This window comes from Paralichthys olivaceus, chromosome 10 (genome assembly GCF_024713975.1).
Source record: "Paralichthys olivaceus isolate ysfri-2021 chromosome 10, ASM2471397v2, whole genome shotgun sequence".
NCBI lineage: Eukaryota > Metazoa > Chordata > Actinopteri > Pleuronectiformes > Paralichthyidae > Paralichthys > Paralichthys olivaceus.
The window spans coordinates 7,661,215-7,688,003 of NC_091102.1; the positions used below are offsets into that span (position 1 = coordinate 7,661,215).

General features: G+C 39.0%; 1 protein-coding gene across 1 annotated transcript; it reads right to left on the minus strand.

Moving 5' to 3' along the window:
- Positions 1-94: 94 nt before the first annotated feature.
- Positions 95-22,012, minus strand: uxs1 (UDP-glucuronate decarboxylase 1). The gene is made up of 15 exons (XM_069533061.1): positions 21,242-22,012; positions 20,345-20,372; positions 19,269-19,317; positions 18,968-19,011; positions 17,741-17,801; positions 16,771-16,951; positions 11,338-11,442; positions 9,054-9,113; positions 8,364-8,485; positions 3,965-4,084; positions 3,773-3,816; positions 1,923-1,983; positions 1,722-1,779; positions 1,440-1,543; positions 95-849 (listed from the first exon to the last, which is right to left on the minus strand). The coding sequence occupies exons 1-15, from the start codon at positions 21,330-21,332 to the stop codon at positions 718-720; spliced, it is 1,260 nt and encodes a 419-aa protein (XP_069389162.1). The 5' UTR covers positions 21,333-22,012; the 3' UTR covers positions 95-717.
- Between the last annotated feature and the right edge of the window lie 4,777 nt (positions 22,013-26,789).

Below are 26,789 nucleotides of genomic sequence, written 5' to 3' on the forward strand. Positions count from 1 at the left end.
GAATAAAGTGGAAAAGGTCTGAAAGAGGTGAAATAAATGTGCACGCACTCACACACCCACTATATCTTCTACCCTAAAGAATTCATACCCAAAATATTGAAAATATTTTATTAAAATAGCATCTTCACCTGAAATTGATAATGCACATCCTGAAATGAGATTTCACAAAGTAGATCACACTGAAGTCCTGATAAACACATAACGAATAATGATGCCGCAACAGTCTGGAACATTTGTACAGTCCTGCGGTGCCGCCCGAGCATCCAACAGGCAGCCGGCGTGCCACTGGTAAGACAAAACATCCAGGGGAGAAAAAAGATAAAGTCAGGCAACCGAGCTCCGGAGACAAAACGCCATGAAACTGATTAACACAAAGCACTGAGGGATTCTCATATCTGCAATTTAAATAGCAAAAGCACAAATTCACATAAAAAAACGTAGGCTGAGTATCAGATTTGTTTGTCTGACATTACTTGTCCATCCAACACGCAGGCTCAGGTGAGGCGAGGAAACACCCCCCACACACACACACACACAGTGCAGCTGCAGCTCCAACACAAGGCAACGCTATTGTTTTTAAGAGACTCACAAGATGTCTCTGCTTCTCAAAAACAAGAATCCATATCCCAGAGTGCTGTGCTCAGCAGTGAATTTTAAAGAGTTGTCCTCTGGAGTGTTCACATCCTTCTGGGAGAGTCTGTGGTGGGAAACACCAGCTCAGTTGTGTCTGGGCCGTCCTTTCTTCATGCGAGCAGCTTTGGGTTTGGGGATGTACTGGTTGTTGGCCTGATGCTCCAGTTCTCTGCTGAAGTAATGGATGGTTTTGTTCAAGCCCTCCTCCAGCGGCACCTGGCAACACAACACACAACATCAACACAGCACCACTTCAACAATACACTCCACATTACAACTACACTCATAAACACTGAGATAAAATTATTGCATATAAATAAGACAGTCACACTAAATGTATCATTGATCATCTACTGATGATCTAAAACTGTTTCTTCTGCCATCACTCACTGATCTGGCTTGATGATATAGATTCACCTCAAAATATGTGACTAAAAATAATAATTAATTTATGTTTTGGTGGTGATGGTAAATAATGAAAATGTGTCATCTTTTAGCACAGATATTTATTTTGGGATAAATATTTGTGATAGTTAAAGGTTCATTCATCTGCTCTATAGATGTTAAAATATAGATATTAGATGTTATATATTCTGTAGGAACTTAACTTTAGACACAATAAAGACATTAGATGTAAAAGCAAAGAACTTGATTGTTATTTTCGAACATTATTGTAGTTTTACAGTGCAATAACAATTAGCAGTGAAGCAAAAGTTGTGTTTCATACTGTCTACAACAAAAATCAAATGAATAATCATTTTGAGATTCTGGGAAAAGCATGTGGGAGTTTCTTGTGTTGAACGTACCACCGGCTCCCAGCCAAGCATCATCTTGGCTTTTCGGATGTCTGGCCTTCGCCTCTGTGGGTCATCTTGGGCCTCAGGAAGGAACTGGATCTGACTGCGGCTCACTGTGAGAGTGTGTTAATGTTCAGTTGTAATGAGTGCATGGAGAGGGGCAGGTTGAAATGTGTCCATGAACCCACAATAATGACTTAACACGTATTATTTAGTGTTTCACTAGAACTGGAATTGATTTCTACAGGCAAGAATTTTCAGCAACACTAACTATCAATCTATCTAACTTACCAACAAGACTTTTAATGAGACGAGCAAACTCCAATATTGTGTGTTCCTCTGGGTTCCCCTGCAAACACATTTCATACAAGTCCATCACATCAGTACCAGCAAGAGACAGAAAACACATAGACTCATGGGTAAATTGTCTGCTTATGTTTACTTAATTTTCTATTTGAATTTGTGAAACGCAGACATGTAAAAAGCACTCACCAGATTGACGGGGCTGCTGATGTTACTGTTCATCAATAGAACCAGGCCGTTCACCAGATCGCTGTAAAAAAAACAACCAGAGACTTAACATGGATTCTCTTCTAGCAGATTCTTATTTGAACTGCATGTGCATTGTTCCTGAGAACATTATGTATATTTTGTGTTTAGTGTAATATGAGTTTCTCAGCTGGCTGACAATTATTTCAATATAACTTTTCTAATTTAGTAAATGTTCCCAGTGGAACTAACAGTTCTGAGGCCAGGTGAGAAATAGAAGCTTCAGCAGAGACGTTCTTCATTTCCTCCTGCACATCACAACATTAGTTTTATTCCAGTGTTTATTAGAAAACAGTAAGTCTGTGCAGTAGTTTGGTTCTTTTGTTAATGGATTGGGTCGTAGACCAAGATGATTTCAACCAGAAGCAGATTGAAGCTCATATATATTTTACTGCCACTTTGTTATTCCTGTCTATTTGTTTGTTGTTTTGTTGTTAGCAGGATTACATAAAAAACTACTGGACGGATTGCCAGGAAACTTGGTGGAAGAATGTGGTATGGGTCAGAGAGGAACCCATTACATTTTACTGCAGATCCATATCAGGGGACAGATCAAGCATTTCTTTTTACCACTTCTTTTGACATTTGGAGACAGGACATTTTTGAGATTGTTTCAGTTTTCCCCCCAGAATAATTCATGGATCTTGATGAAAGGATGGAATATCAATGAGTGTGAATTGAATTTAAGTGGACTGCTGGGCATTGTAGTTGGTACAGACTCTACTGAGTGCCATTCTTGCTCCTCTCCCTGTGTTTGTGTGTCTGTAAACAGAATAACGTGAAATTGTATGCAGCTTGATTGAATTAAAGGGGACTGCAGGGCTTTGGTGGAGGGATGAGCTCTATTGAGTGACATTCTTGTTTAAAAATTTAGTCCAGAAAGAAAACCATTTCACATGATCTATGTTTTAAAGCGTTCACGTCTACAACTCAATTCATATGTGTTGCTTGCACACATACGGGAGGAATCAAAATAAGAACTACTGTCCATTTAGCAAACCTAGTACAGTTCTCTCAATAGAAATTAGACCGTGACCTTCTCAGGCACATGCAAACAGAGATAATGATATGCCAGGTGCCTCCCTTCAACAGGTCAGAAAATAGTAAATGCTGCATTTCTATAAAAATGTAATTTCCATCACTGCACCAGTTAGTTCTTCTGTCTCCCATGTGTCAAATTTGCATTCATGCACATACATACATGCATGTATTTTGTTCATACATTTCAGTTCATAAATAAATGAGGGGAGAGTATCCTAAAAATAGATCTCAGTATCACGTAATACAAATCAGCAGTGCCATAAAATTACCATAAGATCCAGTAACACATGGGTAGAATCTGGCCTGTTGTATTAGACTGTACAAGATTAATGCACATTTGCAATATAACTGAAAATGTTGTACATGTTGAGTTTCACAGAGATGTTCCTCAAAGACCTTGACATTTAACTGTTTATAAACTGCTGACCTCACACAGGAGAGAAGGTGCTTTATGGAGATATGAGAGCATCAAATGCTCAAAGTCTCTGATGTCTCTTCTTCAAACTGATCAAATCAATCCCATCATCACCTGCACCCAAACCAATAAATGTTCTTTTACCTGTCAAATGCCTGAGAAGGTCATCAATTTTGTAATATCATTAATATTCATTAATTATATCATATTTAGTTTTGCAGTTGCCTTATTGATGGGTTGACTACCAATTATATATATAAAAAATACAAAGGTATAGACTGTAGAGAAGATGCATTTGAATTCAACAAAATAAGTATAAATTAGTTTGCCGTCTTACCTGACATACTGAAAGGCTCGTGTTTGAGAACCACTACCATACACCTAGAGCAACGACAAAAACAAAAGGAAACTTGGTAATCATATTAAACTTAATGAAAAGAATTTCACTTAACAGTGATGTATACAGAAGTTTGTATCTATAATAAACCAGGTGAAAGAACATGACCAGTGGTAATGTTAACATGCGTACAGTGAGAGGTTCTCCCTGTAGAGCCTGCAGGATGAAGTTGCTGACAACACGTCCATCATTCATGTGCATCCGGGACCCAAACGTGTTGAAGATTCTCGCCACTCGTACCTCAACTCCTTCCTGTGAGCAAAGACGAAGAGTCATAATGATTTTCAAACTGCCTGTGGAGCCTTTGTGTTAGATGATTTTGTAAAAGCGCAACACTTTGTGTACTTTAATAACTCATCCTTGTGGAATATACGGAGCCTGAAAGGTACTAAATTCTCCGGGGTTTTCCTACAGACACATTTAGACTGCTGAATTATCACACACATATGAACATTTATATGAAATAATATGGACTACAGCAATAAATCAGATGATTTACAAAGTGTCTCACGCCACGAAAGTGTAGTAAGGAGATAGAAAATCCTCATAACTATAGAAAATCAGCCGCATGTATAAAGTTCTTAATGATTGGCAGCGAAATATATCATAACTATGTTCTTCTGGCATGTGCCATTCATAAGATTAACTGCAGGGGAAGCTGAAACAAGACTGAAGCACACGTTTCAATTACCTTTTTACTGAGTTTTCGTTTTCATTTTCAAGTCTATTGAAGAACTAGCGTCTGCACAGGTGTCTGATGAAAGCTGGCTGAATTACAGTTTTCACAGGTGTGAATAAAAACTAACCCAACAACCCTCAGTTTCCAGCTTTCTTGAATATGAGCCAATTACAACATGGATCTGTTGACAGAGAGGATTCTTGCCGACAGTTAAACCAACAACCTTGAAGTAGCATTTCACTATTATACCATATGGGAGGGAACAGATAGCAGTCTATAGGTCACCATAAGTCAAGATGCCCATTATCATCATGATACAGACTCTCAAGGTTCACCTTATCACAACCCCAGAGATGTCAACTCCCAACATAAAACAACTCATCTAAAGCGTTCCTGCAGAGGCCGGCAGACCTTTTAGGTCAACCATCTCTCCGAAACACAATTAGCGCCTGTCACAGTATAACTCATGCAAACTATTAAAGGAAGTAGGAAGGTGTATAAGTCACAGATTCCCTGACAATTTGTAATTATAACTCACTTCAGTAAAATCATAGAATTCAGCCTCTAGCACACATCAACCAGTTTCTCGAAATGGGTGACACAACTTATGTTAGACAACAAGACATTGATCATAAAGTCTGAAACAATCAACACAAAACTGACCGATTTAACCACGTTCTGATAATATTCTCTCTCCTTTATCCGGCAAATAAATACATCTACCCCTTAGTTAAAATCCATTCTGTGATCTGTCCAATACATTCAAAAAGAAAATTAAGTTCTCTGAAATGGAAGAGTACAGTACGTTTTCCATCTGCCACTTTTAAAATCTATGCAGTTCATAGTCTATACTGTGCAACTGATGTGATTTTTATTTCATTGGTATGTTGCTTTTTAATATTCGGCCTAGGACAACAGGGGAACATTGATGGAAATTGGAAAACAGTGGCTCTATTTAGTTTTTACCACTCAATGTGCATTTCTCTACAAATTAAACTATTCTGTAAGGTGTAATATTTAATACATATGATATCATGCATGTTTACTTCTCTAGAAAAATGTTTCATACACACAGTTGATCATCAAGTGCTGCAATAACATTCATTATCTTTGTATGTGAAGCAAAATTAGCAGCATTATGTGAGAATGTGTCAGATCAAATTAAATTAACATCCTGTCAAATTTCTCTTCAGGCAAGTATGACACTAAGCTCCTTTTACATACATGTAGACAGACTCTCTGACAAAGAGTGAATAAATGAGGCCAAGCACATCATGGAAACACACACTGGTCCCACAGATGTAGAAAATTCTCCCGCTTTTTAAAAATCCATGGCCTTCTTACACCACTAATACACGTCAATACTGACTACTTTGGACGGGTTGTGGAACCATTTTAGGTCAGAAAACATGAATAAAAACATACAAATTATGTAGACTGTCCTCTTGAAAATGTGGGGCATGAATTTCAAGTGACACAACCTGCAAATATATTCAGTAAAATGAGGCACAAGGACACAATGAGGACAAAATGATGAAAGAGGTCTTGGGAGGTGTATGTGTGTGTGTATGTGTGTGTGTGTGTGTGTGTGTGTGTGTGTGTGTGTGTGTGTGTGTGTGTGTGTGTGTGTGTGTGTGTGTGTGTGTGTGGGGTACATGTATGAACGTAACCGCCAGGTAATGTAGATGATGGTGCGTGCACTGTTATACTGCAGTTCAACACTTTTATGAAATTTCTTTTCCTCAGTCAGTTTAACACATCACACTCTCCACACGTCACTGAAGAGCTGGACACTGATATGCTGCTGAGAGGAATTAGCTTAATTCATGATGTCGTAAACACTTTGAATTAATGCACATTCACCGCTCACTATAATTCTAATTAATGTGTCATAAATCCAGTATAAGTGTGTAACTGCGTCAGCCTCGCATGTTATATATTCAAATTGCCAAGCCTGACGTTGCTTTCGGTTAATTTAATTTACAATGTGAATCCACACATACATTTGACAGCTCCTGGGGCAGTGAGAACATGAACTGTACGTACAGATAGGCAAAAAAGAAGTCAGGGTAATAACCACAAAATGGAATTGATGCTTCTCTAAACCATACATGTGTAAATGTGAGAACTGAAATATACAGAGGTAGAGAGAGGCTGACATTGGAATTTGTGTGAGGTTATTTATACAGACACATTGGAATGATCGATCAATTGCACTTTGTTGAGTCATCTTGTGGTTTAGAGCTTATGATTTACGAAACTTAGTCGCCTGTCTCCCTCCTTTCTCGAAATCTCCCTGATATCTATAGCAGCATGTATAAGAAAAATAAAGTGCAGTGCCTGTGGTCATTCCCTGCTGTGAGGCTGCAACAAAACACAAGTGATCACTGCTCTTCATCATATAACCATGGTCATGTCAGGGCTTTAATGTGCAAGTGGATGTCAGCTCCTCTTTAGTCGTATTTTGATTTAATCTAGTTGCAATAGATCAACAGCAAAACCACTAAATTACATTGCTGATAGTCCCATTATTGATATCAATAAGTAAAGACAGTGTTAAGTTAAGCAAACATAAAATCCTAACGCAATCAGATTTTATTTTGCTTAAAAGCATCATGTAAATCAATGCATCAAAAATCCACTGATATATAGTTTATAATGTTTGCAATGCGTTTTCATCCACTGCATAACCTCCACTCATCACTATTTAAAGGTTAATGAATTGTGATTACATGACTGGGCAATAGATGTAATATGAGATATTCTTGTTCCCCTGCACAAACAATTGACAGCTGGATATTGAAAGGCTGCCATTTCCCAGAATTGTCCCTGTAAGTGTGAAAAAAATAATGGGCAGCTGTGGAGACGAGGCAGATTAATAAATATCACCTGCCTGAAGGAAAGGCAAGAGAAGTCAATCATATCTGATCATCAAAGGCTGATGTCAATCAAGTCGTAGCAGGGGTAAAAAATTATCACAGTATAAACATCATTTGGATATTTATGGCAACGTGTGAAATTTTCAAGGGCTTCACTTTCCAGCATAAAACTCAAAGCAGACTCGACACAATATTCACTGACATGACTTCAATCTAACACTAAATGATCCTCTCAAAGAGGCCAGTTAGCAGCATGTGAACTATATTTAATACTTAAGAGACCTGATGAGTAAAACTGGAGACGTTATGTTAGCACATCCTACTTCATTATTCACACACAATTAACAAATTTCCTTGATAATGTTGAACAAATCTAAAATAAGGCACATCAAAACATTTCTTAACCTTCGCCCTTGTCTGTTAGGTTGTAAACAGGATTACAAAAAAACAACTGGACGCAATGAAACTTGGTGGAAGGTTGTGGTATGGGTCAGGGAGGCACTCATAAAATATCAGTGAGGATTTGCATCAGGGGATGGATATGGGATTGATTTTTCACTTTCTTTTCTTAAATTTTCATTGATTTCTCAGAGGATAGCTCATGGATCTTGATTAAAGTCATATTTAGGAGACTGATATTTATGTGTGAAAGGGGACTGTGGTAGGGTAATGCACACTACTGAGTGTCATTCTATTTTGCCAATGGCATAAAAATGTGTTTGGGTCAAGTGATTACATAAAGTTGAATAAAGAAATAACTCCAGTGACTCTAAAATAGAAAATGCATTATTTTTTGAAAGAAAAACATAATTATTTCTAACCCTAACCCTATCTGTCAAGATTCTCAGGGTTTATCCAGGTCATGATATTTTCAGGACGTGTGTACAAAGACAACTGGACTTCCTGCAGACATTTCAAGAAAAACAAACAAGTTATTTTTTAAATGTGTGCTGTAGAGTTTCAGTGATAATACCTGCTTCATGTAGGCATAACACATGGTCTCTGCTACTCGTTTCCCCTCATCGTAGCATGCTCGAGGACCAATAGGGTTCACATGACCCCAGTACTCCTCATTTTGTGGATGCACCTCTGGATCTGGAACACAAAGATTTCAGGAACCTTTCAGATGTATTTTCAAAACGAATGGATTCAGCTCTCTGTATAGAATAACAGACAGGGTTCATTTCCTCCAATGGCACAATACAAAGCTGCAGGGCTGGGTTCAATTACATAATTGGTTCTCAGGAAACAGCTTCCTTTAGTCATTTCTGACACTGTAAGTGATTTCTTGGCACAAGTATTTCAATTTGCATTGTCAGACTACAGATAGTGACTTAGTGTCATAAATATCCAATAAAACACAGTTCAAAGTGACATATTGTGTGAAAATGTAATGCAGGCCATGTTTGTGAAAGGTTTGGCACATGATTCATACACACTCAAAAAAACAGACACACAGTTTTGAATCTAAATATCCAATTTGCAATGTTGTTGCTGCAGCAACCCAAATTGTATTTTCCTGCTGGATCTAGAAAATCATAAACATTTATTTTTGTTCACATATGTTGCTCCACATCCACTGAGTACTATTTTCAAAGATGTTCTTAAAGTCGACCTTTTACACAGAAATTCACTGAAAAGCAGAATCTGCTTCAACACTTACCTCCATAAACCTCAGATGTAGAAGCAAGGAGAAGTCTGGCGCCCACACGTTTGGCAAGACCTAAGAGCCAAACAACACAATCAGATCAGTCTTCTTTTACCAGAAACAAGAGATCAAACTGTGGCTTAAACCTGAGTAAATACACATACAAAAGAAAGTGAATCAGCACATAAAGAATTTGAACCTTGTGAAATTACCAGGTTTTCTGCATTAATTTGTCATAAACTGTGACTTGAGCTTCATCTTTAGTCACACCCTCACACACTTTTGACAATCACAATATAATCCCAATGTACTTCAGCTATTAAAGCACAACCAATTCTAATTTTCTGTGTATTTATTAAGTAAATCCCATGACTGTTTGAAGGTGGATGATATGACAGCTCCTCAGGTGAAACCGAAGTGTCTCGATCACCAACCGGTGGCTGGCTGCAGTATAGGTTATGAATCCAGCCCTCTCTGTGTTAATGAATGGGACATGGACGAAACCAAAAAGTCAAAGTACACGTCAAATAATATGGATTCAGTCATTTTAGGTTGTTCTTTTGATTTGATTTTCTTCTGATGTTTAATCAAGTGCTTATTTTTCTGGAAAGTTTGGTTTCAATTAATTACTTGATGCAAAAAAACTGTGAAACGTCGTGAATAAAGCCTGAGATTGACTCGTAATTGTTTGAGCGCGTGCATCGCTACTGCACAAATGTTCAAGATGACATTGGACATACCAAGGACGTTTTAGCTTCAGTTCTGAATAGTGGGAGAAAGTGCAGGCACGTAAACATTCACATTGCTGGTGGAAAAAAACATAAAGTAACCTTGGGTTAAGTAACAGGACAAAAGCTCCTTTGACAGCAATAACTTCAAACAAGCTCTTACCATGCAGATAAAACCTGTACAATGTTTTCAGTAGGAAATTTGAACTACCCTTCCTCCCAGAACTGCTTCAGCTCAGCCATATTCTCAGGATTTCAGGTGGGAACTGCTCTCTAGAGCTCAATCCAAAGCATATCTACTGGGTTAAGGTCTGGACTGTGTGTCTTTCCAAAAAGTGGATTTTTTTTGTTTCAAGTATATCTGCTGGAGATTCACTTCAGTGTTCATGGCAATTTTCCTGCTGCATCACCCAAACTCTACTTAGCTTCTGCTTGCAGAGGGCCACACTGACATATCCTGTAAGATACCCTGATAAACATAGGAATTCTTCCCCCCACCCCCACTATGATGGCAAGCTGTCCAGAATTCAACAATTCTTGACCAGAAGTTTTCTGAGATCCCCTTTCCTTCTTGTGAACAGCAAACTCAAAATTGTTTGAGTGTTTTTACGAGTTGAAGAAGCTCAAACACATGCGTCTCATCTTCCTTTATTGACAGTACTGGCTTCTTAACTCCTGACTTCAAATGAAGTTAACATTGAGTGATGTTTTTTCAAACACATGGATTCACATGCAGTTAATCAGATAGTGTTTGTTCATAAATGTAACTTAGATTGAATTGTTACATAAATGACTCAAAGTTCACTTACTTTTTCTGCCAATAGACTGAACCACAGCTTACACAATCCACAACAAGTGTCATTTTTAAATGCAAACAGGCTCACCCAATGCTCTGAATATAATCTAAGTTTATGTCAATATTCACACAGTCGTTTGGAAATACTTAAGAATTGTTATCACTGACAGGGCACTGACGTTAACACATGGAATCCGTAACACTGCTGGCTTCATCCATCTGGTATTATAAGTATTGCTATTTGTATTTTTGTAGATCTCTTATACAATGGCTCTATCAACAGCAGAAGAGAGTTTTCTCTATGAATTATAGTTTTCAAAGCTTGTTGAAAGCTTTATGATCATTGTAAGTGAGATGAAAGAATGTTTTCACTTCTCACACTAAATCTTCCAATAAATTTCAGTAAGATTCTTGTGCCTAACTCTGACTCTTCTTCCAGCACCAAGACAAAACAACAAGATGTTTTACTGGATTTTTAGACTTACACAGTTGTCATGGGCAACAGTGGAAAATGTGACTAAGAAGAGGAAGAGGGAAAGGAAATGGTCTGGTAAGAATTGCTTTACTACTCTACTTGCCCAGCACTACAAGGTGAAGAAAAACAATCAATAATTTCAAATCTTTACAGACTAAATCTAAAAGAACCAAAGAATCTCACTGACATAGAAATTATATTTCGAAAGCCCAGATTCAATTAGAAATGATTCATGACAAATGCATTAGAGACGGTGCACATTGTATGAAGACAGTCAGCTGCGTGCACTTACATACTCACCAAGCATGTTAAGAGTGCCGATGGTGTTGGTCTTGAGAGTTTTGATGGGATTGTACATGTAGTTGGGGGGAGAAGCTGGAGATGCCAGGTGATAGATTTGGTCCACTGTGTAAAAACCAGGAGAAACATAAATCATCTCACCTTGAAAACAAAAATTTTAATTTAATGTAATGACATTGCAACTGAATGATGTCCTGTGTTTCAAATTGTTCAATGCTGCCACTTTTTGGATACTTGGCCTTGTATCACTCATAACCAGCCTTGGGTGCACATTGCAGCATAATGAGAAAAGAAATTTGAAATTTAAAACAAATTTCAATTGAATAGAGCAGAGTCAAGCTGAAGGAGAAGGACGTGCCTGTCTATTGTGACCCACGTTGACTCAAAAGCCAGAGACAATTAATCTACACTTTAATGTGGCTCAGAAATTTGAAACTTCTCTCCTTGTACACTCAATAAGAGATGTTCCAATACCATTTCTCCCTTCCCGCTACTGATTCTACTTAATATCATAATTAAACAAATGAATGAATGAACCAATGAATAAATCTAGGAATAGACAACGCCCCCAAAGTGTTGCATATGGTAAATATCACCGTTTTACTTATGGGACTTTTCAGTGTTAAATATTGCCAAATTGCAGCCATTTTATCCGGCCCTGGCTAATGCTACGCTACCAGAAATCATGTCTTTTTTGCCACTCTAAAAACAGAACTTGCCAGAGGCAGTATAGAACAGCTGCAGGGTTAGGGTTAGCAGTGAAGAAGTGATTTTTCGAGAAAAAGAAATTGCAGTTTCATCTGAGTGAAACTAATATTCTCTGAAGACATGGTATCGAATCCATAGACAGATTCACGTCCATGCCAATGCTCAACATGGTATTTTCTACAGTTTCTGAGGCAAGTATCGCAACATCTCTACTCTCTACTCTACTTCAAAGCTCAGATAAAACTGATCATTATTTGGGGGGAAAGCCTTTGTTTTTACACTTAAAAGTTTGGGTCACACACACAAGCTTTGTGCTTTGCTTCAACAAAGTCAAATCTCCTTGTACTGTGTGTCATCAGTAATTTCTTCTTCCACTACCACCTGTGACTCATTCTCTACCATTCTTCATTACTGTCCCATTTTCTAAACCATTCCATTCATTTCTTCTCTTTTCAAGGTGAGCTTTTGCAGTCTAGACCTGCGGATTCATGGCTCAAAACATTGTCACATCATGGCTTGTTCCAGCTGTTCTCTATTCTTTGTGATGCTAAATTTCTGCCCAGGAAATTGAGAGACACTGACGTTAGTTTTTCATGAAATGGCAAGCAGCAGGAAATCTCCTGGTGTGTTCAGTGTTTCGTCTGGTGTCTATTCTTGCATTTCTTTGGAAGTGATTCAGACATTGTTATTTCAAGTTTTTACTTCAAACTTTCTTGTGTACGGATAAAACTTGAGGACAGACATTTAACATCGCTGGCCAGTCATTTTCATAGAATCGAAACTCCTTTTACCATAATTCTTCTTCAATGCACAACACTTGATTATTTACTATGACAAACACACGTGTGAGAGCCATATGTTTACGAGAGTCATGGATTTTTACAGCTTGCATACAGTTCCCTGCTCTGACCCTCTATGTGTTGTGAACTTCTTTTCCTATTGACAACAAGCGACACATTTCATAAACGAATCTACACTATATGGACAAAGGTATTGGGACAGTAACACATTACACCTACAGGAGCTTTTATGACGTTCCATTCTAAATCCATTGGCATTAATATGGAGTCAGTCCCCCTTTATAGCTTTAACAGCTTCCACTCAGCTGGGAAGCTTTTCTGAAAGATTTTGAGTGTGTCTGTGGGAATTCTTTGCCCATTCATCCGGAAGAGCATTTGTGAGATCAGACACTGATGTTGGACGAGAGGGTCTAGCTCACAATCTCCATTCTAGTCATCTGAAAGGTGTTTGATGAGGTTGAGATCAGGGCTCTGTGCGGGCCAGTCAAGTTCTTCCACACCAAACTCAACCATGTCTTTATGGACCTAGCTTTGTACTCTGGGCAGGAGTCATGCTGAAACAGTAAGGGGCCATCCCCAAGCATAGAATTGAGGAATAAGAGGTTTGTCTCAATACCACATTGTGTACTTAATATCTATTATTTATTTATCTATTATATTTATTTATTGTTGCGGGTGACTTTAACCACTCTAACCTGAAGACTGTACTCCCCAAATTTCAACAACATGTCTCCTGCCCTACGAGAGGAGACAAGACTTTGGACAAGGTTTATACCAACATGGCTGATGCTTACAAGGCAGTCCCCCTCCCCCACCTAGGTCAGTCTGACCACCTCTCTTTGTTCCTTCTCCCCAAATACACACCACTCATCAAACGTGTGAAACCCACAGTGAGGACAGTCAAAGTGTGGCCAGAGGGAGCAGACTCTGCACTACAGCTTCGGTTCGAACACACGGACTGGAGTGTGTTTGCCACTCAAGCCACACTGGACTCCCACACGGACATTGATTCCTATGCCTCATCCGTTCTGGACTTCATTAACATGAACATCGACAGTGTCACCACCCTTAAACGCATCACCACCTTCCCAAACCAGAAGCCATGGATGAACAAAGAGGTCCGTCTACTACTGAAGGCACGAGACACCACTTTCAGGTCAGGTGATGCTCAGGCCTACAGTTCATCCAGGGCTGACCTGAAGAGGGGCATCAAGCAGGCCAAGCACTGCCACAAGCTTAGGATCGAGGAGCACTTCAAGAACAACTCTGACCCCGGACGCATGTGGCAAGGCATCCAAAACAGTGCTGCCTCCTTTCCTGACGAGCTAAACAGCTTTTATGCACGCTTCGACAGGGACAACCAGGAGGCTGCCATCAAGGCTGTGGTCACTTCAGACCACCAACCCCTAACACTCTCCTCCACCGACGTGTGTGCTGCACTGAGCAGGATAAATGCACGCAAGGCCGCTGGCCCTGATGGCATCCCCGGACGCGTGCTCAGGGCCTGTGCTGTGCAGCTAGCTGAGGTCTTTACTGACATTTTCAACCTGTCTTTGGCCCAAGCTACTGTCCCCGCCTGCTTTAAAAATACCTCCATCGTGCCGGTGCCAAAACACTCCACTGCAGTGAGCCTCAATGACTTCCGCCCTGTTGCACTGACCCCCGACATCATGAAGTGCTTCGAGAGGATGGTCATGGCTCACCTCAAACGCTGCTTACCACCCACACTGGACCCCTTCCAATTTGCCTACCGTAAGAATAGGAGCACGGAGGATGCCATCTCCACGGCATTACACTCCACCCTTTCTCACCTGGACAATACAAACAGCTATGTGAGGATGCTGTTCATTGACTTCAGTTCAGCCTTCAACACTGTCATCCCCTCCAAACTGATCATGAAACTCAGTCACCTGGGTATCAACCCTTCCCTCTGTAACTGGCTACTGGACTTCCTAACCAACAGACCCCAGACCGTTAGGTTAGAGAACCACACCTCCTCAACCCTCACCCTGAACACAGGCGTGCCACAGGGCTGCGTGCTAAGTCCTCTTCTCTATTCCCTCTTCACCCACAACTGCATACCTGTACACGGTTCCAACACGATTGTCAAGTTTGCAGACGATACAACGGTGATTGGCCTCATCAGCGACAACGATGAGTCGGCCTACAGAGAAGAGGTCCAGCATCTGGCGCTGTGGTGCGCTGACAACAACCTGGCCCTCAACACCATGAAGACCAAAGAGCTTATTGTGGACTTCAGGAAGAAAGATGACGCACACGCCCCCATCCATATCAACGGGATGGAGGTGGAGCGTGTTGCCAGCTTCAAGTTCCTGGGTGTCCACATCTCTGAGGATCTCTCTTGGACCCTTAACACCTCATCAATAGTCAAGAAGGCACACCAGCGTCTCTTTTTCCTGAGGAGACTGAAGAAGGCCCATCTGTCTCCTCAGATTCTGGAGAATTTCTACCGCTGTACCATTGAGAGCATTCTCACCAACTGCATCTCAACATGGTATAGCAGCTGCTCTGTCGCCGACCGCAAAAGACTGCAGAGGGTGGTGAAAACTGCCCAATGCATCACCGGTTCCACTCTTCCCACCATTGAGGCTGTCCAGAGCAAGAGATGTCTGCGGAGGGCACGCAGCATCACCAAGGACAGCTCACACCCCAGCCACAGACTGTTTGCTCTCCTCCCATCTGGGAGGCGCTACAGGGTCCTCCGTTCCCGTACCAGCAGGCTCAAGAACAGCTTCATCCCTGTGGCTGTCACCCTACTGAACTCTGCCCCACGGAGATAGCCCCCCCCCCACCCCTGAGACTATATCTCCCACTCCCCCCCTTGCTGACTGCCGCACACCTCTCCAGCCACTAATCATTTGCACTGTACCCCCCCCCCCCCCCCCCCCCCCCCCCCCCCCCACCCTCACCCCCACACAAGTGACAACCACTGAACATTTGCACATTGCACATTTGCACAAAAATGTATTTTTTTACCTGTACTTAAAATACTATTTTGCTGTTTACTGTTTTACTGTATTAACTGTACTTACCTACCTCAATTGCTGCTAGTCCCAATTATGTTCTTTTTTTCACACCCAACTCTTACTGTATATATCTTATTTATTCAATTATTCCACTTTACATATGCACAGACTCTGCACTTTTATTGCTATTTTGCACTCTGGTTAGATGCTAAACTGCATTTCGTTGTCTCAGTACCTTTACTCTGTACAATGACAATAAAGTTGAATCTAATCTAATCTAATCTAATCTAATCTTAAAAAGGCAAAACAATCCATAACCTCATGTTTCCATGAGCAAAAAATAATAATTTACTCACCAAGGCAATTAGATTAGATCCACTGAATCAGCAATTTGTTAAATTACTGCTATGGCCGACAATTTTTACAAGGTCATAAAAGGCCCACATGACAGTTTGATCCATACCATGGGGCAATTTATATATATAAAACTAATTTCTCAGAAAAACAAAAACATTATTAAGACAGTGAAAAGGCTGTTAAACTGTCAACGTGCAAGAAAGTGGTTACATTTAATTGCTGACATGCATCAGGGCAACTATGAAAGAAAGTAGAGGCTGAATTATGTCTTTTTCAAGAGGAATAGAATAAAAAAAGATTTGTTTAAGGCTAAAGATAAACCAGTGTGCCCAGTTTGGAGAAGGTGTTTAATGTGATAAAAAAAAAAAGACAAACTAAGTGTAATTACAGCTGGAAAGTCTCAACTAAACTGAATGAGTTTTGAGGACAAACGTGCTTAAATAATGTCAACACTCAATTACAGTTCATTGGCTCAACAATCAGTACTCACAAGGTCAGATTCTGACAAAGACAAGCTGGTCAAGCTGGCTGTGCTTTGACACTCAACACTAATCAACCCCAACTTGTATTCTGTTGCTCACCTTCTATATAGAGAGGCTCCACTACATCATGGTTGATGAGCTCAAAGTTTTCGTGGCCAATCCAGTGCTCTACATTTCTTTTCCTCCCTGTGAAGAAGTTGTCCACCACAGTTACTTCATGGCCGTCCATCATCAGTTTGTCAGTCAGGTGGGAACCCACGAAACCAGCACCTCCGGTAATCTGGAGGTAGATCACACGTAATTTAGCAATATCAGAGTGTTCAGGAGTTCAGACATGGATAAGAGAAAACTCTGTGAATGTCCTTAAGTGGCCAAGCTAGAGCGCTGACTTAACCCCAACTGAAAACCTCGCTAGAGCTTTAAAGGATCTGTAGAAAAGAATGACACAAAATCCCCAAATACATGTGCGCAACATTTGCTGCATCATACCAAAGATGAGTTGAGGCTAAAATCAAGGCCAAACGTGTTTCAACTATGCATTTAGTAAAAGGTATGAATACTTAATGTGATCATTCACAAAATGTCAAAATGTGGATTGGTGAGGAAAATTTTAAACTAATTTAGGAAGTTCAATATGATCAAATGTGAAAAGGTGAGGTAGATATTGAAATTATGAATGTCTGTGCGAAAGTCTGTGCCATTCAATCAAGTATACTGTGAGATATATTTTAGTTTAAACCCCAAAGTGGAACAAGGGTAGACAGATAGACAGAGAAGTGTTCTTTGCACCGATAGTCACATCAGTAGCGTAGGTAAAAATAAAATCCAGGTTGCAGAAAACCCAATTTCCATTTTACATTGTGTGAAAACAATGAAAACTGTGTCATGGAAGAATGTCTTTCAAGCTCAGAACTGACCCTTCACAGCAGCCCTTACCCTTGAATGTACTACCAAAATTGAATTTTCTAAATGCTAAATTAACTGCACTTATAAAGCCAAAGTGCCTCGGCTCAAGGATTTCATGGTTATCTTGAATGTGCATGTGAATTTGAAATTAAATGTTTCTTACCAGAATTCTCTTCCGATCCTTTTCTGACAGGAATTTGACAGGAGGGTATTTCTGAGAAAAACTGGGAGAGAGAAGACAAACGCTTTAGTGTTCACATCTGGAGGAAATACTACATGAAAAACTAACAGAATTATGTCTGATTTAAATGAGGAAACACCTCTTACTGTATCTATGTTTAACTTAAAGAGATGGACTTACTGACTAAAGTGTTTTTAGCTATATCTTGAAGTTACCTTTGTTTGACTACAATCAGAAACTGAAATTAAAGATTTGGATTGAAGGATGATATAGAGACATACATTTCAGAAATCCTCCCTCATCAGCATTTAAATAGTCAAACATGTCTCAACCTCTGAAAATGCAATTTGCAACATCAGTAGCTGTGTCAGTACAGAAAATCAAGGGCTTCATTCAGTAATAAGCCTACGCTGACACAATGTTCCATTAAATTCACCTATAAACACTCCACAGTGGCTTTTCAGGAGGATTGCTGGGGATGGGGAATTAAAATGATGTGACATTTTGAAGATTTATAGAACAGAGAACGCAATATGAACATGTGGCTCAGATGCAATCATCTAAACAATTGCCTATGTACTTCTGCCTCAATTCAAGGAATAAGTGGTAAGATGTTTGTATGAGATGTAAATGCATCAGTAGCAGCAAAAGAACAGAAAATCAGAGGCTTCATTTACCAATAAGCCCATGTCTGCAATGTTCCACACAATTCACCATCAACTCTCCACAGTTGCTTTTCAGAGAATGACATTGAAAAGAATGTTCCATGTTTATAAAAAGGAACAAACAGGAGAGAACAAGAGGCTCAGCTCAGGGATTGACACTAATACCAGTGTCGGTTCTGCTCCTTCACAATCCTGCATCCATGTTTACATCAGGTATATGACTCAGAAGGCTCTGACAATTTTGAAACCACTTCACCAATGGAACAGGTTCTTGATTTCCATCCCTATGCTCACTTCGATTAAATCATTTGCCCCTGTACTGACCCCTCATCAGCATTCAAGGCACAGAAGGTGACAGACATAATTAACATTTCAAAACAGAAGGTGTCAGTAGTAGCTGCAATGGCACAGTCAATATTTGCTTTCACGCTATAATATGTTTTACTTTACCCCTTTTCTGTCAATCAAGAAGGAGACATGCAAATGACTCCAACAAATTTTGAGTTTATGTTAATTTATGTAAGAATAAAACACAGGTACACACCTTTGCTCAAGATCACGAATCTTCTCTCGGAGAGGAGCCACAGCCTAAAGTGAGATAAAAGGCAGTGATACTGTATGTAAGATGAGAGCATATGTCCATGCTTAGAAAATATCAAATGAATCCTATAGTGTTTCTTGATGGCAATGTTAACACATCCTTATCACACACATCGTACACAAGCTAAAGCAGATTATTTTCTGTGGTTTTCTTGTAAATATGTAACAATATTTCAATGAGAAACAGAAATACCAGCTAATAACAAACATAGGAGCTCTTTGGACCAGATTTAAAAACTGTTCACCTCGTCAATTCTCTGCTCAATCTTCATTTCTCCATGTTCTTGTATTGATCTGAGAAGTGCAAAGACCAGGAGAGGGTGAAAACATGGTGACAGGCATAATCACAAGGCCTGAGAAAAAACAGCACTTAACAACAAGCACATCATTAGGTAGCAACAAATGACCAGCCCCCCACAATTTAAAATCCATAGGGATGTATCAATACAATTTTACATCACAATTTCTGCATGGCTCCCAACATTAGATTTTCTGTTTGCTGTTCATGGATAAAATAACCAGAGTGGAATGTTTGTTTTCTGCTAACTCTGTTAGTATAAGACAGTAATGCTAGATCATATTAAAAAAAATTTAATTCTCACTTATTTGTTAAAAAATGGTTTATATAAAGGACAACAATTTCATTCATTTAATATATAAATTAATTTGCATTTATCTACATAAACATTAGTTGCTGTTATCTACTAGGGAAGTTTCAAGCAGAAATGTTAATGTAAGTCTAGATTTTTAGCCTATTCATCTGAATTACATTTGTCATCTTTGAAACTCAAATTTTTCAGCTTGTTGCTTATTTTTAGGATTTCATCCCCACAAAGTTCATCAGAGCTCAGATATCTCAGACAGAGCAGCTGCACTGTGCTGTATAAGGAATACACTGTATGTATGTAACAGACTCCAGCCCCTCCGACTCTTAAAGGATAAACATTATATATAATGGATGGATGATGTCTAATTACAATCCAGTCTTTTGCGAGCCCCTGATCAGGAAGAGAGCAAAACCCTGTCAGAGTTAATCATGAGAATCTAGCATTGAGGAAAAGGATACAATGTTTGAAAAATATGAATATACTTTATTAAATCAAAAATGTAATTTAAGATGAAGAATGGTATTACACTATCGAAAAAAGGCTAATTATAATATTGGTACCCATTACTTTTTACAGGGCTATGTGTTTCATTTTGATATTGAGAACACAGTTGTCCAGATAGCAGCTTTAGCTACAATGGCCTAATTAACATTAATAAAATAATGTATATTTAAAAAACAGAAGAGAGGTAATAGAGAAATAAATTACTGTACCTCATGTTTGTGTATGTTCCCCAGACAGCTGGAAGAGAGAAAGAGAAATCTTGTGATTAAAATGGCAGGACCGTGAATACAAAGTAAATATAAAGTTAAAAGCAGTGTCCCATCCAACGTCTGATAAAATTCTGTTCAGTGTCATTTCAGGTTTTATTCTGTTGCCTTGGTTCTTTAGATATTTAGATATGGGTCTTCACAGCCGCAATCACTGACAATTAAATCCTAACACGGGTTTTACAGACAACATGTTAACTGTGCAACATGTTCACTGGATTAAAGTTGCTCCCTCCCTATTGTACTTACCTGCCCTTTATGATTTGATAGTTCATCATTAATATTAATAATAATGTCATATTTGTACTCTATGTTCAGCCTGCTCGCTTCAACAGTGGCTCTTCCAGACAGGTGACTTTTTGCTTTTCAATTCATGTCCAACCAGTCTTGCAGGATACACTGCAAGGACTTGACTTCAACAAATGTTTTAGGCATTATCACATTAAATTCCTCACTCAGGAGTTAGGGCCGGACAATAAAACTATATCAATACTAGTTTAATTTAGTATAGTAGTATCAGTATAATTTCCATTAGTAGCAATACAGCAAAGGATCACTATTTATTGAACTTATGCATTGTTCAAGTACCTCAGATTTATAAAATGTTTTATTGTCATTCACATAAAGATGTTAAAACCTTCACTTGGGAGAAAAATTCAGGCTTTAGACTTGAAAAGAAATATGAAATTTATCATTTTTCAACTGATCTTGACATGTTTTGGACATATTGTTCAATCCTAACACGAGTTTACAGTTTGGATGTGAAATAAACAGGGATGGTGATGGCTACACAACTTTTAATAAAGTAAAACACACTCAAATACTCAAACATGTACTTACATGCGATGTAGGCGATCAAGGCGAGGGCAAAGAGCAGCTTCATCATTCTTCTGTTTAATCCTGATATGAGCCAGATGACTCGCTTCATCATCCAGGAAACCAAACGAGCCACACGTTCAAGTCCAGCTAAAGCATGTTGAGGTACCACCGCTCATGTCCCCCCACTCCTCTGTGGAGCTCGCCGTTGTTTAAGCTTAGTCCTGACCCGGCTAGCTCACCTGCTACACCGGACAGACGTGCTAGCTGCTCCTGCTACGTCAACACCACCGGCAGGAGCAGTTTACGTGGCTAGCGGCGCTCACAGGTAGCAAAACACCATCAGGGGGCGAGCTGCTCTGTCACTGTCAACACTCACAACTGCTCCCGAAGCTTCTTATCGGCGCCATTTATCCTCCCACCGAGACGACGGCTTCAGTAGACATCATTTATTTCTCTAAAAACATCTGAGAGACACATTTACACACCGGGTTGACGCTGCGGAATCCAAAGCCGTTAGCAACACATTAGCAATTAGCTACAGTCACCTAGCAAGCGGCTACAACCGCGTCTGTCTTCCCTTCATGGCGGCGGCTGGAAACTAAATACAGGCTAATTCTGTCGGGTGACAAGCACCCAGTGAAGCTTCGACGGGGGGGAACACGGAAACCTCTCGCCTGACAGCGACACGCATCTCGGGGGCTTGCTCCTCTCTGTCGGGCCGGGGAACGTCACATGAGCGATTCGTCAGTGCTCGATTTAGCAGCCTGACTTTTCCTGCAGCGCCTCTGTGACGCCCTGGAGAACCTCTAACAATAATAATAATGACATTAATATCAACAGTTTAAATTCAGCCACCATTGAGCTTATTGTCACGTGTAGTATTCATGAAGCGATATAACGTTTTAATGGCTCAGTTTCATCTATATTCTTTTTTTTCTTCAAGTCCCAGAAGGATTTGCGACACTGACACAATGGTTCATTCATTCCCCCGCAGAGAAACTTTCCACGGTTCAGTGAACGCACCTATTTGGTTTTCCCACTTCAGCCTCACACTGTAAACGCTTTGTCTTCTGAAGTGTGTTTGTGTTTGCAGAATGTGCACAGCGTGTTCTTTTCCTGCTCAGATTATTTATAACCAGAGGAATCTGGGCTGCAGGGCTTCATGTTCAGGATAAAATAATCCGATCGTCTCCATGAACATCAACCACATGTTTGTCTTTCATAATATGGGATCAAATCATAGTCGCTACTATGTTGTGCTTGTGAAGTAATGTTGTTGCTGAACATCAACCTTTGTGTGCATGTAGTACAGTTTTGAAGCTGTGGACATATTTTGTGTGTGTGTGAAGATTTTGTGCACAGAGATCTAATAAGTACATGTGTACAGAAATTGTAGCTGTACAAATATTTTGTATATTTGTAAAAAGTTTTGTAGCAGCATAAATACTTATTCACATGTGTAAAAATGGTGTTATAATATTATTTTGTAAATGTGTAAAAAATGTTTAGCTGCAGAATTTTTTGTACATGTGTAAAAGAAACGGTCCATTCTAAATGGTTGTGGCTAATACTCTGTCTTAGCTATTGCCTTCAAGTCTATAAATGACCTTTCAGATTGTTAATATCTGCAAATATACCCTCTGAAGGTTCTGTGTGAACAAATCCAAACAGACAAACATCACAAACTGGAAGATAAACAAGGATGAAAAGGTTACCAAATTGATTATTTATTTGCATCGAGCTGCTCATATCAACTGATATCTGAATTTCTAATAAACGGTATATCCCAGATGTTTATTATGGTGAAGATTTATCATATCTTGAGCCCCGCTAGTTACCTGCTGGTGAGCACTGGTTGGATTTAACTTTTAATTATCTTCTAAAGCTGTGGTATCCTTTTTGTCAATTAAATTTGATTGGATCCAAAGGTGATATTAAATGTTCACATTCATCAAAAGAGAAACAGGCACAGAAATGCTGAAACATATAACAGTCCCGTATGGGTTTTGCTGATAAATCAAAACATTGAATTAAGCATTTTTTGATTTTCATGCCCCATCATCTGAATGTAGAGTGAAGTTTTCAAGAGGGGAGTTTATTTCCCTGGTAAGTCAGGCACCAAACAAATGTTCTTCTTGTGCATTTTTAATATCCGCTGTCAAAAAACAGACAATGACAGATAAACATATAGACAGTCAACGCACTCAGTAAATATTCTTACGGTTTAACTCCCAGCTGGCAGTGAATTCATCAGATGGTGACATGTCCAACACAAATAAATGTGTAATCCTATGATTAAGTGAGATGTGATGATCAAACATTACTGTAGAGCAAAGCACACCTGGTGAACACGACAGTAAGACAGACTATTTCCTCACTTTCTTCTTCTCGGTTCTGTCACAGACTCCAGAATCAATGAGATAAGATAAGATCTTATTAATCCTGAAGAAAATCCTTCTGCCAGATTTGGCTTCAAAGTTAGAGGAACAAAGAACAATCAAATTCTAATTTATTCTAAGTATAAACATTTGTGTAAACACATCAAGTGTAAAGAGTAGTGAGGGCGGACCAGTGCCAGAATGTATATCAATAAAAGTTTGATATTAAACAATAAATAAAAACTTGGTTTGAAAAGAAATAGAAAAGTCATTATTGGAAATGACAAATGAGAGGTGCATATTGCACATGATAATTAACATAATATTAATATAATAATGTGTATTATAGTGATGAAAGGTCCTAAGCTTCATTAACATCGCTCTGACAGCAGCAGGCAGAACATTTCGGTCAATTTATTCAATTTATAGTCAATTTACCGTATTATCAGTGTTTCTGCATGCATTTGAAGTTGTGTTGAGAACATCCATGCATGCTCTAAATAAATCATCAATTATTAATCAATATTTCAAAACGTGTTGGTGAGGTTTCTGTCATGGTCAAAGATCTCATGATAATAGTTATGATAACTTGTTTTATCTAGCTTGTAAAAAAAAATATGCAAGAGGCAATGAATAAAACAATTGTCAAGTTACAAGCCTTTTTACAAAAATGCTTTTTAAAAGAGGATACTGCTTGTCTGATCTACAGAGGGATGTTGTTCCCCGGCTGTGGAGCCCAAACACTGAATGCCTCTACCTCCTTTTTACTTGTCTTGCTCCATTCATGTTAAGGAAAAGCATTTTGCTAAACAGTGAAGAAAAAAATAAAGCATCACAATCAAGCCATCCATCCATTTTCTGCCCCACTCGCAATGCGTAAACTGGAGCCAATCTCAGCTGACATAGGGCAAGTGGCAGAGTTCACCCTGGATCACCAGAGTGTCATTTATAAATAACAATGACCTTTCAGAAAAAAAATCTCAACCTTGAGAATGCAATAGAAAGATTCAGTCCTAAGAGGTTTGTCATTTCTGGTTTACAATGGAGGACGGAAGCTCTGGCTGATCGGTGCTTTCAGTGAGGCAGCAAATACGGGAAAACAAGATCCCAGGAGTCTCTAGATATTGAATAATGCAGCTAACTGAGGAAAAAACAAAGCCACTCCACATTCAGGTGATATAATACATCAGCTTATTCCTCTTACTTATGAAATAAACTGATATTATTATTAAACATGCCATATTTCTTTTACCATGGTTGTCTGCATCATCCAATATTGAGAGACTACTGGGATCTGTTTTTATTTCACCTTAATGGTTTCTTTCTTCTTCTTTTCGCTCGTGACCCTCAAAGGATAATTGGTATGGATAACGGATGGATGGACATTACATATTTTATAAATCCAGAGCAGTTGCATCACCAAAAATTAAAATGAAATGTTATTGTCTTCACAGCCATGAGCAAAGACAGTTTAATGGTCAGTCGAATGACGTCTGTATCAATCCCACGAGCGTAATGTCTTACGTGGATGCATTATAGGTGGGAAGCTATATAAAATTGACCTGAGGACAATCACAAGGCAATTAACTCGAACCTATTTCCTGTCTGTCTTTGTACTTCAATCTTAGAAAGAAGGTGCACGAGCACTCAGCTGGAAATGATCCATTCTGTAAATCCCTAATGTCATACAGCTCATTTATCAATTTCATCTGGTGTGCAGCTGCTCACTTTAACTCCCTGAGAAATCCTGAAAGCACAGTAATCGCAGTGATGAAACATGTTATTTGCAGTTGTCTGTTTCATTTGGAGACTAAAACATCCTCAGTAAATGCAACCCACTGTTAAACAATTACAACCAAACCAAATCAGACCTTACTCCTTGGTGAAACAATTCTGTATCACAGACTTACTGCGAGTTTAATTTCTTACAAACAAGTTGCTCATATCAAACAATATTCCTTCATTAAATCATATGCAATTTTAAGGGTGATTTCCAGAATCACCCGTCTGTCAGGAGAGCTGTTAAATGAACTGTCTGACATGGTAATTGTGGGTAAGAACATGAAAACAAACAATATGGAGCTTCTGTGGGGAACTCAACTGACAACTGCTCAGAGTGAAAGTGCAGTTATGAACCACTGGATCTCAATGTGTATTGTAATGAAACAGGATTATTGATGGAAATTGAATAAATACACAGAACTGATTCACACAAATTGAATAAATACACAGAACTGATTGAAAAATATAGTCAGGTAGAAAATATATAAAGACCCAAATCAGGGCCAATTACTTAAAAATACAATCTCAAACTGAAACAAAACCCCTCAAATATCATCACATTCATGAAAGTGAAACATTTAAATAAATAACTCTTTGGAATTATTGGAATTGAAAGATTCAAGTTTCAAAATTTCGTTTTTTTAATTACATTTTATTTTTTAGATTAATAAAACAATGGGATCGGATTTGGCTCCATGAAACATTGAAATTAAAACTGAACAACTCACAAAGTCACCTGGTAGTGGCTCCAGCCCTTGACCCCCATAATCCTCGAAGGATACAGGGTATAGAAAAAGGATGGATTAATTTTACTGAACCTGTTAAAAGTTGTATTAGCTTCTCAAATCTTAATAAGGCTGCTGTCTTCGACTAAGATATATTGATTAACATTTGCCAAGAACCTTTAGTTCAAGGAAAGACAGTTTTTCAAAAATTAAATAACGATTTCCATCCATCCATTAGGTAAAACACTTTGAGGGTCCCAGGGGGGCTGGAGGTAATCCCAGCTGACATTCAATATACAGAGTACCTAATTAACCTGCATGTTTTCAGACTGTGGGAAGAATTATCTCTTACAGAAAGGATTTGGGCATTTCAGCAGGCTCAAACCAAGAACCTTCTTGGTGCTTAGTTTTTGCCATTGTCTGACAAAAACTCACACATTGTAGATTTAAAACAAAACTTTATTGTGTATCTTTATTACAGCTCTTTAGCAGTAATTGTGGCAACCAAGGTTGTCGCAAAGACCTTCTACGTGTCGTACAGAGATACAGAAGCTGCTGATGGAGCCATAACAAACAGCCAGTGTCTCAGGGCGTCATTGTCAAGTTGTTACACAAGTGTCCTCTAAGTGGAACATCCTGGTCTAGGTATAGATACAGATATAGATATTGATCAGCAGATTCAGG